This window comes from Gouania willdenowi, chromosome 16 (assembly GCF_900634775.1).
Source record: "Gouania willdenowi chromosome 16, fGouWil2.1, whole genome shotgun sequence".
Classification (NCBI taxonomy): Eukaryota; Metazoa; Chordata; class Actinopteri; order Blenniiformes; family Gobiesocidae; genus Gouania; species Gouania willdenowi.
In genome coordinates, this window is record NC_041059.1 from 795,519 (window position 1) to 811,271 (window position 15,753).

Sequence of the window (15,753 nt, forward strand, 5' to 3'; positions counted from 1 at the left end):
AAGTTTTAAATTATATTTCAAATTTTATTTTATTGAGGCTGTTTTGTTGAATGATTTGTACATCATTTCGTTATTAATTTTTAATTTAATTTTAAGTTTTTACTTCTGTGTAATAGCTGCTTTATTGTGTAAATTAGGTGTTCACAACCTTGGGGTCAGGGCCCCATTTGTGGTCGCCAGATGCCTTCAAGAGACAAAGAATATACAATTTGTACAAATACATTTTTGCTTATTTTTACCCTTTTTCTGCAACTCCACCAAACTCACCATATTTTAACCTATTTGCATCACTTTTTCTTGCCATTTTTGCTCCTTTTAATGTATTTATCAATGCTTTTTCTGCACATTTTTATCCACTTTCTAGACATGTTCAGCACTTATAAACCATTTCTACCACTTTTCCACCTAATGTCACATATGTTGACCCATTATTGTCACTTTTAACCTCTTTTTAACATAATTTCCCTTCAGGGATTAATAAAGTAATTAAAATGAAAAAAATGAAAATAAATTACCATATTTCATAATGAGTGCATTTTCAGTTTTCAAGCAGGCGTCAGGACAAAGAGGACCAACCAATTCAAAGTAGTATTTATTTCACATATTTACTGCATCTGTGCAAACGTGCAGGATCCAGTCAAACATGATCGTCTCTGATTCATGAAGGTTTCTTCTGTATTTGAGCAGGTTGAAGTCCATCGATTGTGAAAGAAACACAGTGACGGTAAATACAGACTGTGTGTGTGTGTGTGTGTGTGTGTGTGTGTGTGTGCGTGTGTGTGTGTGTGTGTGTGCGTGTGTGTGTGTGTGCGTGAGTGTGTGTGTGCATGTGCGTGTGTGTGTGTGTGTGTGCGTGAGTGTGTGTGCGTGTGTGCGTGTGTGTGTGTGCGTGAGTGTGTGTGCGTGTGTGCGTGAGTGTGTGTGTGTGTGTGTGTGTGTGTGTCGAGGCCTTGGACACTCTTCTCAGTCGGGTCGGTCCTCAGTGATCCTCCTGCAGCTCGTCTCATCAGAGAAGGAAGTCAAAGTGTTTATCTGAGCGAGAGAAAAGTGCACACAAACATTACTGATGTTTGTTCAAACAAAAAAACAAACAAACAAACAAAAAGCCTGAAACAATACAACAAAACCATTTAAAAGTACAAGAAACAAACATCTGATGAAAATAATAATACATGAGTCCAAAAACCCACACAATCGGGAAAAAAAATACACAAAATGAAACCAATAATACACAAAATGACAAGAAAACACACAAAAGGACAATAATAATGTTCAAAATGGTTCTAAAAAAACAAAGAACAAAACCACTTAAAAGTATAATAAATAAACACACAATGAAAAAAAAAATACATGAGTACACAAACACACAAAATGGAGAGAATTCACAAAATGACACCAAAAACACACAAATACACAATATGACGACAAAAGTCACAATAATAAACAAAATTACAGGACACAATAATACACAAAACCACCTAAAAATACATAACATGTATTGCTGTTAAATAATACAGCAACAAGTTTAGAAATAAAAAGTAAACCAATTGTTAAAGGCAGTGGCTATTGATACGGCGACGTATGAATAGAGTTTTAGTCTATTCATATGCAGCGCCCCTAATTGGCCAGTTTATGTGACGTAATAGGTGCACCACGTGACCTAAAGTTCCGTCAGTTTTGTTTTAACTCATATTTATTTTTAGCTACCCCGCTAACCCTTTTATTTTAACCCTAACCCAGAAAATACCCTAAAATGTTTATTTTTTTCGTATATGTATTTTTAAAGGTAGAATTTTCCGTGTTAATAATGTTAAAATGTAAAAATATATGTGACAAAAGTGGGATTCCGACCCACAGCAGCGGATAGAAGAATTCTTGATTCAGACCATGGGCCGTCCTGGTACGGTGAAAACACAGACAGTGAGGCTATGCTAATGCTAATGCTAACCTGCTGAGCCTGGTTCTGGATGCTGGAGAACGGAGCTCCATCCTCGGGTCTACCGGGTCCAGATCCCAGTGCTGGACTCACCGAGAGGATGGAGGACACCAGGGCCGTCAGAGAGAGCAGGGAGCCCCGCAGCCCGGACCATCCACCTCGGACCGTCCACTGGGAGCGACCCGCATCCTGAACCGAGAACCAGGACCAGGACTTGGACCTGACGGTGAGCTTCAGGACCCCCGCAGCAGATCCGGGTCCGGTCCGGTGTCCCCAGTGAAGTCCTGGGGTTGGTCCGCTCAGAGCGGGGCTGAGCCGGAGCAGAGGCTCCCTCTCCGGGGACTCCCTCACCCTAGGCCCGCAGTGAGAGTCTGTTCTAGTCCGGTACTCTAGCTCCAGCCCCCCGGCCACCAACACCCGCTCCCCGCGGCGGAAAGACTCCCATGGTGTGGTCGGAGCTTCTCGCAGTACTGCTCCGGGGACTCGGAGTCCGTAGGCCGCCTGTGGCCGCTTGGTCTGCGGGTTCCGGGCCCAGAGCTTCCCCCGACACCGGAGGACGGCGGAGAGCGCGGAGGTGGATGGAGTGGAGGCCATTACGGGTCCAAAGAGCCCACAACTCCTTCACCGGGTTCGGTTACCCAACCCGAGTCCAAACGTCACATTAATAAGATCAAAGTTCACGGGGACGGAGGGGGGGGGGGGCTCTCCATATTTGACCCGGGAGAGGTGAGGGAGGCCCGGGGGAAGGTCCTCAGACCAGGGTTTGGTTTACGGTTAAAGTGGACTACACACAACACTGATACACAACAATAAACTACACACAGCACACCGTAACACTACACTATAACTACACAACATACTGTAACACTACAGTATAACTACACAACATACTGTAACACTACAGTATAACTACACAACACACTGTAACACTACACTATAACTACACAACACACTGTAACACTACACTATAACTACACAACACACTGTAACACTACAGTATAACTACACAACACACTGTAACACTACAGTATAACTACACAACACACTGTAACACGACACTATAACTACACAACACACTGTAACACTACACTATAACTACACAACACACTGTAACACTACAGTATAACTACACAACATAGTGTAACACTACACTATAACTACACAACACACTGTAACACTACAGTATAACTACACAACACACTGTAACACTACAGTATAACTACACAACACAGTGTAACACTACACTATAATTACACAACACACTGTAACACTACAGTATAACTACACAACACACTGTAACACTACAGTATAACTACACAACACACTGTAACACTACAGTATAACTACACAACACACTGTAACACTACAGTATAACTACACAACATACTGTAACACTACAGTATAACTACACAACACACTGTAACACTACAGTATAACTACACAACACACTGTAACACTACACTATAACTACACAACACACTGTATCACTACAGTATAACTAAATAAAATAATGTTAAAAATGCACCAATCCTCCAAAACTACAGTAAATTTACAAAGAAAAGTGAAATCAAGCACAATAAAAAGTTAAATAATATTTATTATTACAATTATTAAATACATATATAATCAAAGTTAAATAAATTCTAATTAAAATATTAATCAAAATTAATCAATTTTCAGACCTGCATTGTCCTTTTTCAGAGAATATCAAACACACGTAAAGTAAATATTTTATTTAAAGTTAAATAAATTCCAAAAAACATTTACTTTAACAATTAATTTAAGTAAAATATTAAATAATAACAATTATGACAAAGTTTAAATACATATATAACCAAGTTAAATAAATCATGATTAAAATTAAAAAATATATATATATATCAGGTGCATACATAATCAAATAGTTTAATTTAGAATTAAATAATTATTTAAATATTAAATAAATGTATAATTAAATGAAGTTTCATCTAAAGTTAAATAATTCAAATGAACACACTAGTTAAAACATGTTAAATACATACATACTTTATACATTTGCATATTTACTATATTAAAAGTTAAATAAATATTAATGTTAAAATAATAAATCTAATTAGTCAAAGTCAAAGTGCCTGTATGTTATGTATCTGACACCACTAGAGGGCACCAGAGGAGTTCATGAGACGTTCAAAGACAGACATTGAACACCTTCACTCTTTACCTGGAGATTTATTAATAAAATCTGATTCTCATACTTACAAAATGTACAAATCCTCTGTGGGGCTCCTATGTACAACTCCTTCACATCAACCATGATTGTTTGTTTGTTTATAAAAAAGGAAACAATTTATGAATTTAGTGCAGTTTGAATGTTTACAGCATATTATTCTTCAGCGTCTGTGTTTCACAGTCATTACAATCAGTGTAAAAGTTTCCTCCAAACGAACCAAGTGCAAAATGTCTGAATTATGGATAGCGTCCATTTTCCTATGCTTGTTCACACATAGCGGCTCGACACACCACCGTGTGGTGGAACGTAGTATTACAGCAAAAAAAATCAACTGTTGAACCTCCTGAAAGGATCCTTCACTGTTTTTACAAATCCTTTAGGGAGGAAGTCCTTCAACTATCTGTGATTTACTCTCTAACTTCAGTCACCAGAGCATGTCAGCACACTGTTTAAGGGAGAGTAAAGGTCCGTTTGGAGAGCTCTTCTTCTCTGCTTCATTGTTTACTACCAAACCTCAGAGTTCGAACTGTTGTCCCCTGTGGTCACAATTATTTCTATTCTCTTTCCATAAACAAAAGAGGTTTACATCGACATCTCTAACTTTTGCTGATTATTTAGATCAAGTAAAAGCAGCACAAGTTTTTATTTTGAAAAATCTGCTAAATGATCTAAAAAGTTACTAAATGATGTAAAAATCAGGCTGAATGTTTCACTCCAATAGAAAACAATGGGATGTTTACAGGCAGTGGGGTCATGTGACATCATCAATCACATGATTTCAAGATGAAGGAACACAGGCTCTAAAACTGTAAAGTAGTCCTGTTTTTAAAGGAAATTAAATGAATATATGGTTCATAATAATGTGTTTTGTTAGACATAGATCTACTAATAAGTACATTTAGAAGGTTTTAGGACACGTTTGATAAAACAGTGGAGGATCCTTTAAGAACGTGAAACTGCTGCCCTGTGATTGGCTGACTCGCTGACGTCTTTGTGTTAATGAGTTGTATGTTTGTCGTGTCTGATAAAGTGGGTGATTAGTTTAGGTTTGAAGTGTTTAAACAATCAAATAATCCAGAGTGAAGATGTGCATTTGGGTTTGTTGTTGTTAAAGTCACATGGTCATTCCAGTCCAACCTGTCGGCGTCGCTCGCCTTAAAAAATGTTGCCTTCCTTGTTTTCCTTCATTTTTTGGTTCTGCTGCTTGTTCTTCACTGACACACACACGCACACACCCACGCACACGCACGCTAGGGCTGGGCGATTTTTTCACAAAATGGCGACATACGATACAAAATTCAAATAAATTATTACCAGAAAGACAATTCAGGGTTAAATTTGCTGATGCAAAATACCAAACAGGCTAAAATAACATCACACAGTTTTAAGATTAGTAAAATAAAATAAAAAAAAATAACTTGTGCGTGTATCATAAACATGGGCAATTAGTTACTCCCCTAAAGTAAATACACAAAATAACAGCAAAAAATACACACATTTACTATGAAAACACAAATTAACAGACACATATACAAAAGAACAACACATACTTAATAGGACAACAAAATACATAAAAGGATGGAAAAAATGCACTGGGACATTTATTAACAACCAGCTGCACAATATTTGCTACTTTGGCCTTTTTTCTCCTCTAGGGACAGCACGTGTGAGTGAGTAGTGTAGTGTGTGTTGTTTAGATGAAGGTCTGGGTTAGAATGCACTCAGAAATCCATCTAACTGAGCTTTACATGTTCTGACAAGTGGAGAAAAAAAATTCTAAATTAGTATTTTAACACAAAATAAGATATAGAATAAATATAATGATATAGACGATATTGTAATTGGCAAAATACAAATCTTGATATATTTTGGAGTCATTCTGTGTATTTTTGTTGTTGAATTGTTTATTTTTGTAGTAGTTTTGGAGAAACTTTTTGTGTTTTTGTTGTTCTTTTGTGTATTTCTGGCACATTTATTAATGAACAGCTGCACATTCCGTTCCACTTTTGGCTTTTTCTCCTCTAATGGACAGTATGTGTGAGTGAGTTCTGTAGTGTGGCTTGTTTAGGGGAAGGTCTGGGTTAGAACACACAGTGATCATTTAACTGAGCTTTACATGTTCTGAGAAGTGGTGAAAGCAGCGACCCCTAAAACGAGTATTTTAATACAAAATGAGATATAAAATAAATATATATCGATATAGACGTTAGTGTAATTTTCTGTATCGACAAAATACAAATCTCGTTATATCGCCCAGGCCTCACACACACACACACACACACACTAAATTTAGCTCATCATTTGCAGATTTCGTCTGGTCTCAGGGCCTGGGGGTGGGCGGGCGGTTCCCGGTATTATTAGTGGGCGGGGGCCGGTGGAAGGATACGTTGGGTATGATGATGAAGGCCAGAATCCCGATGAGCATCAGAGCCACGGTGATGGTGATGATGGAGCCCACCACGGCGTAGTAACACTGGTCCGAGCGGAACAGGCGGCGCAGGCGACCCCGGACGCGGCTGGGGGGCCGCCCCACATTCAAGACGGTGGCAGGTGGGACCCCCTCCTCCATCTGATTCAGGACGCCCCCGGGCGGCACCTGGGCTTGAGCCTCCCGGCTCTTAACGGGCAGGGAGAGGACGGTGGGCTTTGTGGGCGGCGCCCTCTTCAGCATCAGCTTCCCTTTTCTGCGTTTGAAGCGAATGGAGAGCGCCCGCTGCATGTCGGGTGGCAGCCGGCTGATGATGTCCTGGTTGTTGCCAAGGCGGGGCAGGTCCTGGCCGTGGGGCAGCTCGGTGAGCTCACGACACACGGGGCAGGACAGGGTTTTGATCTCGGGCGTGGTCACGTTAATGCGGGCCAGGCACTCCAGGCAGAAGGTGTGGCCACACGCCAGCAGCTTTGGCGTCTTGAAGATGTTGTCGTAGGAGCAGAAGCACACGGCGCACTCCGTGTCATCCCAGCCGGGCTCGGTCGGCCCCGTCGTGCGTCCGTCGCCCTCTCTGGTTCTACGCGGGCGCTGTCGGGCCTCCTCGCTGCGGCCACGCCTCCTCCTCTGGCCACGCTCCTGCTCCCTCCTACGGCCCCTCTCCGACCTCTGGGAGTCGCTGCTCCGGGACCTCCTCCCCACCACGGGCTGGCCCTTCCTCAGCATGTCCTCCTTGGTGTTCTGGCCCAGTTTGGGTTTGACGTTCTGGGCCGGGCGTCCGTTCCCGTCATCGCTCATGATGGACGGGTCTGACTCCCGGTTCTCCCTACGAACAAAACAAACCAAATCAAACTTTATATTTTAGCACATGGGAAATACTTTCACACTAAAACACACGAGAAACCAAACACCAAATGTCATTTAGAACTTTCTTTTTTGGGCAAAATCTGGTCGATCTGTCTTTTTTTATGGACCGTCTAATTTGGTCCAGATTTAACACATTTAGTCCAAGTTTGGCCCAAAATGATTCACTGGAATTAGTAATAATAATGATAGTAAATCACATACTATTGAAGAAACACAAAGCCTGAAGATAAAAGTCTTTTTGGATGAGAGTCTTTCACCTGTCAGTGATTTACTCTCTAACTTTAGCCACCAGAGCATGTCAGCGCACTGTTTCAGGGAAAGTAAAGGTCCCTTAGAAGAGCTCTTCTTCATTGTCTCTTTTTATCCTCTTTCTATAAACAAAAGACGTTTACATCAACATCTTTTCCTGGTTTTTTTAGAGCAACCAAAAGTAGCACAAGTTGTTATTTTAACTGAAAAAGCTGTTAAATGATCTAAAAAGCTGCTACACATTGATCCTGTACAACAAAGCTAGATTTCCTCTTATCGCGCTAACATCCAGGATTTATTCCCTGTGTCCTGTACGACAGTGATTTAACCCTGAAAACTGTATACTACACCATGTATACTACACTATGTATACTACACCATGTATACTACACCATGTATACTACACTATGTATACTACACCATGTATACTACACCATGTATACTACACTATGTATACTACACTATGTATACTACACCATGTATACTACACCATGTATACTACACTATGTATACTACACTTTGTATACTACACCATGTATACTACACCATGTATACTACACCATGTATACTACACTATGTATTCTACACCATATATACTACACTATGTATACTACACCATGTATACTACACTTTGTATACTACACTTTGTATACTACACCATGTATACTACACCATGTATACTACACTATATATACTACACTTTGTATACTACACCATGTATACTACACCATGTATACTACACCATGTATACTACACTATGTATACTACACTTTGTATACTACACCATGTATACTACACCATGTATACTACACTATATATACTACACTATGTATACTACACCATGTATACTACACCACGTATACTACACTATACTACACCATGTATACTACACTATGTATACTACACCACGTATACTACACCGTGTATACTACACTATATATACTACACTATGTATACTACACCATGTATACTACACCATGTATACTACACTTTGTATACTAGACTATGTATACTACACCATGTATACTACACTATGTATACTACACCATGTATACTACACCATGTATACTACACCATGTATACTACACCGTATATACTACACTATATATACTACACTATGTATACTACACTATGTATACTACACTATGTATACTACACCATGTATACTACACTATGTATACTACACCGTGTATACTACACTATGTATACTACACTATATATACTACACTATGTATACTACACCATGTATACTACACCATGTATACTACACTATGTATACTACACTATGTATACTACACCATGTATACTACACTATGTATATTACACCATTTATACTACACCATGTATAATACACCATGTATACTACACTATGTATACTACACCATGTATACTACACTATGTATACTACACTATATATACTACACCATATACACTACACCATGTATACTACATTATGTATACTACACCATATATACTACACTATGTATACTACACTATGTATACTACACTATATATACTACACCATATACACTACACCATGTATACTACACTATGTATACTACACTATGTATACTACACTATATATACTACACCATATACACTACACCATGTATACTACACTATGTATACTACACCATGTATACTACACTATGTATACTACACTATGTATACTACACCATATATACTACACTATGTATATTACACCATTTATACTACACCATGTATACTACACTATGTATACTACACCATGTATAATACACCATGTATACTACACCATGTATACTACACTATGTATACCTCACCATGTATACTACACTATGTATACTACACCATGTATAATACACCATGTATACTACACTATGTATACTACACTATGTACACTACACCATGTATAATACACTATGTATACTACACCATGTATACTACACTATGTATACTACACCATGTATAATACACCATGTATACTACACCATGTATACTACACTATGTATACCTCACCATGTATACTACACTATGTATACTACACCATGTATAATACACCATGTATACTACACCATGTATACTACACTATGTATACTACACCATGTATACTACACTATGTATACTACACCATGTATAATACACCATGTATACTACACCATGTATACTACACTATGTATACCTCACCATGTATACTACACCATGTATATTACACCATTTATACTACACCATGTATACTACACTATGTATACTACACTATGTATACTACACTATGTATACTACACCATATACACTACACCATGTATACTACACCATGTATACTACACTATGTATACTACACCATATACACTACACCATGTATACTACACCATGTATACTACATCATGTATACTACACCATGTATACTACACTATGTATACTACACCATATACACTACACCATGTATACTACACCATGTATACTACACTATGTATACTACACCATATACACTACACCATGTATACTACATCATGTATACTACACCATGTATACTACACTATGTATACTACACTATGTATACTACACCATATACACTACACCATGTATACTACACCATGTATACTACACTATGTATACTACACCATATACACTACACCATGTATACTACATCATGTATACTACACCATGTATACTACACTATGTATACTACACTATGTATACTACACTATGTATACTACACTAAGTGGCAAAATAATCATGAAATCTGGTGAAAAGAGGTTAAAAGTGACAATAATGGATCAACAAATGTGACATTAGGTGTAAAAGTGGTAGAAATGGTTTATAAGCGCTGAACATGTTTGGAAAGTGGAAAAAATGTGTAGAAAAGTCATTAAAATGTGATGTAGAAGTGTCAGAAATGGGAGAAATGTAGCAAAAATACATTCAAATGAGTAAAAATAAGGCAAGAAAAAGTGATGAAAATAGGTTAAAATATGGTGAATTTGGTGGAGTTGCAGAAAAAGTGTAAAAATAAGCAAAAATGGACAGAAATTGTTCAAAAAAAAATATTCCTAGTTTTTTGAAAGAATCTAGGGGACAGTCTAGCAACAACAAATGGGGTCCTGACCCCTAGGTTGAGAACCCCTGTGCTAAGGCAGTAACTCCCTTGATGGAACGATGTGGAGAAACAAAGTGTATAGAGATAAAAAGACTTCAACGTTGATAAAAGAACCTTTAAACTAGAACAGCAGGAAGTCACAGTGACGTAGCGTTAGCGGCTAATCTTCTAATATTGTATCCATTCATTGATAAGTACCAACATGAACAGGTTTGACGTCAAATCTTTGTTTTGTAGGTTTTTCCTGGAAATGATAAAGACTTTATCTGATTTAAACTCTACTGTTGTTACTGGAATCAAATAAGGGTTTAAATATTAACAGTGTGGGAGTATATGATGAAAAACACACTTTTAACCAATAAACTGTCTCGTAAAAAACACTAAAGCTAAACAACAAAGTTCTTAATGTGTCTCATTGGAAGTGGGCGTGGCTTAGAGGGTGTGACGGGACGTTAAATGAACCAATCTGAATTAATTTGTTCTCCAACACAAAGACTACAAAACAAACTAATACGAGTTCATTTAGTCATTATTACAGATTTTACCAACTATAATAGTTTTAAATTGAAAAGGTTGCGTTGAGGATCAATTTGGAAATAAAATCCAATAATTCAACAAAAAGGGAACCAAAAAAGTATGAATTTAGAGACTTTGCTTTAGAAAAGATGTTGATGAAAGAATCTAATATATTTCTACGTCAATAACAAACATTAAACGGTTTTTGGATCATTTTTTCATTAAAATTTCATGCATTTTTCTTACGTGTTGTGTATTTTCAGAGGCATTTTGTAGGTTTTTGAAACTCGTTTTGAATCATTTTGATTGCATTTGTGTTTCTTTTTAGTCATTGTGTGTGTTTTGGTATCTTTGTTTTTTAAAAAACATTTTCTTTAGTTTTGTTGTCATTTGTGCTATTTTGTTAATTTTCTAAAAATTTCTATCATTTTGTGTTTTATGTCATGTTGTGTATTTTTAAAGTTTTTTAAAGTACATTTTCTGTGGTTTTCATTTATTTACCGTTTATTCTTCAAGAAACATTTTGTGTCTTTGTTTTGTGTATTATTCTGTGAATTATTTTGTGTTTTTGAAGTAATTTTCTGTTGTTTTTTTTAATAATTTTTGTCTGTTGTTATTTTGCGTAATTTGAGCGTTTTTGTTATTTCTTAAGAATTTTTCCATCATTTTGTGTATTTTTAAAGTTACGTTGAGTGTTTTGAGTCATTTTGTACGTTGTTGTTTATTAAAATGTTCTGTCATTTTGTGTTGTTTTGTTTGTATTCTTAAAGAAACATTTTGTCTTTGTTGTCATTGTGTATTTTTTCAAATTAATTGTGTGTTTTTTGAGTAATTTTCTGTTGTTATTTTGTGTATTTCTTAGTTACTTTTTGGGGCCTATGTTACAAATCTAGATAATTATATCCTGGATTAATCTCCGTTAGCGGGCGTCACCTAACCACACGTTGTCCGTCAGACAGAAGCTGTCCTATGAAGGTCGATCCCAACAGGCTGAGTGAAGCGTGTTGATTTCAGTCTAATTACTGGCGCACTCTAGTGACAGAGGCAGATATTACAGCGTCAGACCAATCACACGGATGAACTGTAGAACGTCACAAATGAGGAACAATTCTTTAAAGATATGAAGAATTAAAATACATAATTCAGACCATAAACAACACTGTAGCTGCAGTAAAAGCAGAAAGTAATTAATGCAGGAATTGATGAGTGTTGTATTTAAATTAATAAGATTATAAACGGAGACTCAGTTTCACTTTCTCTTTTACCTTGTCTGTGTCTCATAAGGTGGAATATATTTATATTTATATTATCTACAGGACTGAGGCTCTCAGCGTCACCACACAATACATGAATCAATGATTTTTCTTCATCAGTCCATCAGATAATATAAATCTATATGTTTCCTAAATGATATCGTCAGTAAATGAAAGGATTGCATCGATGTCTAAATATGGCGTCAGTGACGTGTTCACACATCACCTTTTATTAGACAGCTAGTTTTCTAAGAGATCTGATTGGTCAGGAGGCGGGACTTTAGTACTCGCTAAGATCCTACCCAGAGAAAAACCTGCTCAGGACCAGGCTAGTCGTTCAGCCTAAGTTACCATGGTGATTTAGCTCCATAAGACGTTAGCGAGCTTCGTAGTCCAGCACACACTGATTAAACCCTGGAAGTTAACGTGATAAGAGCTAATCTAGATTAATAACGTTTGTGTTGTTTTGTGTGATGTTATTTATTAAAAATTTCTGTGTTATGTTTTATATTATTAAAGAATAATTTTGTGTAGTTTTGTTATCATTTTGTGTATTATTCTGTGAATAATTTTGTGTTTTTGGAGTAATTTTGTGTGTTTTTTTTTTTTTCTTCTTAAAGTTTTGTGTAGTTTTATGCTTCATATTCCTTCTAAAATTGTTAAACAAACAAACACAGGACGTTTTCCCAGTTTTAATGTGACATAAAGTCACATCTGCTACTGTATGTAGCCAAACAGGATTTGTGCAGAGTCATAGTGGGAAGGCGTCTCACACACACACGCACACACACGCACACACGCACACACACACACACACACACACACACGCGCGCGCGCGCGCACGCGCACACACACACACACACACAAAAAGCTGTTGATTTTTAGTTTTTGTTTCTAAAACCAAAAAACTGGAAAAGAAAAACAAGGGTTCGTTTTTCATTATGGTGAGACCGGAAGTTGTCCTTTTCAAAATAAGAGCACATTTACGAGGACGCTACTGTTTTTATGGCGCCAAAATATATGAATTATGGCAAAAGAAGGCTTGTCATCTGCAGAAATTGCTGCAAAAATATCACAACAAAAGTGGGAGTTTTTCAGGAAGACATTAGAGGAGATTTTGTACAGAAAATGGTTTAATCAGACTCACTGATATGTATCTGTAAATCTGATATAATATATGTAATATGTGCATACTGTACGGTTTCAAAGACATTTTAAACAGCAGGGGAAATGTAGACGTAATTCGTCCTCATATATGTGCTCTTATTTTGAAAAAACAACTTCCGGTCTCACCATAATGAAAAAGAAGCTTTTTTTTGTTTTGTTTTTGTTTTCTGGTTTTCTGGTTTTAGAAACAAAAATTAAAAATCAAGCGATTTTTAAATGTTTATTAATCAATTCTTGATCCTGATGAATAAACATGGCTTTAATTTAAATTTTAGTTTTTCAATTTAAAAAACAAAAATCAAATCACCACTAGTTTTTTAGTTTTTCCGTTTCCTTTTGTGAACATTGAAAGACCCAGTGAGAACATTCCCTCAGTGTGCAGTGATCCAGGTGGAGGACATGGATCTTTAGGGGCCTCAGCAGAACAAACACTGACTCACCTGAGCAGGTAGACGATGGTCACAGCTGGTCTGAGGAGGGGGAACCATCCAGATGTTGGTCACAGGAGCAAAACTGCATCTTAGAAACAAATCAGAATAAAATCCAAAGACGTGCAGAGACGATCAGCTCCTGTTCTCACTTCTCTGATGTTTCCTCCTCGACTTTTAGCCTCCTACCCCCTCCCCCTCCTCCTCCCCCCTCCCCCTCCTACTGCTGCAGGTTCCAGTCAGACCAGTCCAACCAGCTGCTGCTTCCACTGTTTTCTCTCTGTGTAGAAAATCCAGGACTAAAGAACTTTAAAACCTAAAATCCTCCACAGAGAAGAACCTGTGAGGTCACACCGTGGGAATATATCAGGAGACATGGGAATGAAAGACAGTTCACTTCCTTTTTACAAATAATTCACAGAATAAAAACAAAACGACACAAAATGGAACATAAAAAACAACATAACTTTAATAATACAGGAAATGACATCAAACAAAAAATTTGAGAAAAATTCTTTTTTAAAAAAACACACAAACAACACTAAAGAAAATGTTAAAGTTTAATGAATCATTCATCAATAATCACTTTGGGAATTTTTGACGCAACACGTGTTAAATATTATATCAGTTGATATGTTTTTATCAGATAAAGTTTTGTGTCTGTTCAAAAGGAAAGAAGTGACTTTTTATTTCCTCAGTGACAGAAGTCACAGTAACGGAGCCAAAGAGCCTCATGTGGCTCCAGAGCCGTGCTCCACGATGCGTTCACTGACCTGTTTATCTGTAAAATTTACAAAAACTATTTAAGTCTTTAGAAGAAAACATTAAACAGAATTTAAAATTCAACAATATTTGTCACATTTGTGTCATTTTTGATGAATTATCATGACTTAAACATCACTAGTTTTACCAGTGAATGTTGGACCAGCTCGTCTGGTTTAACTTCAGATAAACACAGTGGAGGATGATCTCCACCTTGTGTAATAATCATCATCATCATCATCATCATCATCACAGTCTGAACATTATCACTAATGATCCAATTAAAAACTACAGGGACTCATTATGAGATTTAAAATATTTTAAAACTGCTGCAGTGATTCACAAAAAATATAAATAAAATTTCTCTGATTCCTGATGTTTATAATTATTTTTTTTTATTAATTTAAAGAATTTTCTATTTGTTTTTAAAAATTAAATTGAAAAATTATATTTTAAAAAAACATATTTTATTTTTAAAACTGTTTAAAAATCCTATTTAAATAAAAATATATATTTTTATTCTTTTTTAAAACTTAAATAAATTTTAAAAAATCCATTTACAAAAAGTGATAATAGAAAATGGTTCTATTTTAATTTTAAAACTTAAGAAAATTCTATTTGATTTTAAAAACTTTCGATTTTTTCTTAATGTTTTTTTTTTATTCTGTTTTTTTATTTTTAAAAATACATATTTTTATTTCATGTCTGCATTTGTCCACATGTAGTGGAATCTTTTCACAACAACTTTACATAAAACATGTTTAATAAATAAAAAATATTTTTTCTGGGGGAAAAAAGAAAATGAGATGGTTAATATTCTGATGTGATTTTAAATGAGCAACATTCTGGTATTATTATTATTCTT

The 15,753-nt window shown here is 36.4% G+C and overlaps 2 protein-coding genes across 2 annotated transcripts; both read right to left on the reverse strand.

Moving 5' to 3' along the window:
* Nucleotides 1-576: 576 nt before the first annotated feature.
* On the reverse strand, nucleotides 577-2,686 carry LOC114478588 (uncharacterized). Its single transcript, XM_028471756.1, has 3 exons — nucleotides 1,949-2,686; nucleotides 927-1,032; nucleotides 577-794 (listed from the first exon to the last, which is right to left on the reverse strand). The coding sequence occupies exons 1-2, from the start codon at nucleotides 2,528-2,530 to the stop codon at nucleotides 964-966; spliced, it is 651 nt and encodes a 216-aa protein (XP_028327557.1). The 5' UTR covers nucleotides 2,531-2,686; the 3' UTR covers nucleotides 577-794; nucleotides 927-963.
* A 3,559-nt stretch (nucleotides 2,687-6,245) lies between these two features.
* On the reverse strand, nucleotides 6,246-14,302 carry rnf183 (ring finger protein 183). Its single transcript, XM_028471753.1, has 2 exons — nucleotides 14,139-14,302; nucleotides 6,246-7,396 (listed from the first exon to the last, which is right to left on the reverse strand). Exon 2 carries the CDS (start codon nucleotides 7,366-7,368, stop codon nucleotides 6,466-6,468), a length of 903 nt encoding a protein of 300 aa, XP_028327554.1. The 5' UTR covers nucleotides 7,369-7,396; nucleotides 14,139-14,302; the 3' UTR covers nucleotides 6,246-6,465.
* Between the last annotated feature and the right edge of the window lie 1,451 nt (nucleotides 14,303-15,753).

Bases quoted from the DNA above. Each gene is read 5' to 3' on its own strand.
- LOC114478588 (XM_028471756.1), bottom strand. From the start codon at position 2,530: ATGGCCTCCACTCCATCCACCTCCGCGCTCTCCGCCGTCCTCCGGTGT. The intron at 1,033-1,948 runs GTTAGCATTAGC...TCTCTCGCTCAG, and splicing joins TCCAGAACCAGGCTCAGCAG to ATAAACACTTTGACTTCCTT.
- rnf183 (XM_028471753.1), bottom strand. From the start codon at position 7,368: ATGAGCGATGACGGGAACGGACGCCCGGCCCAGAACGTCAAACCCAAA.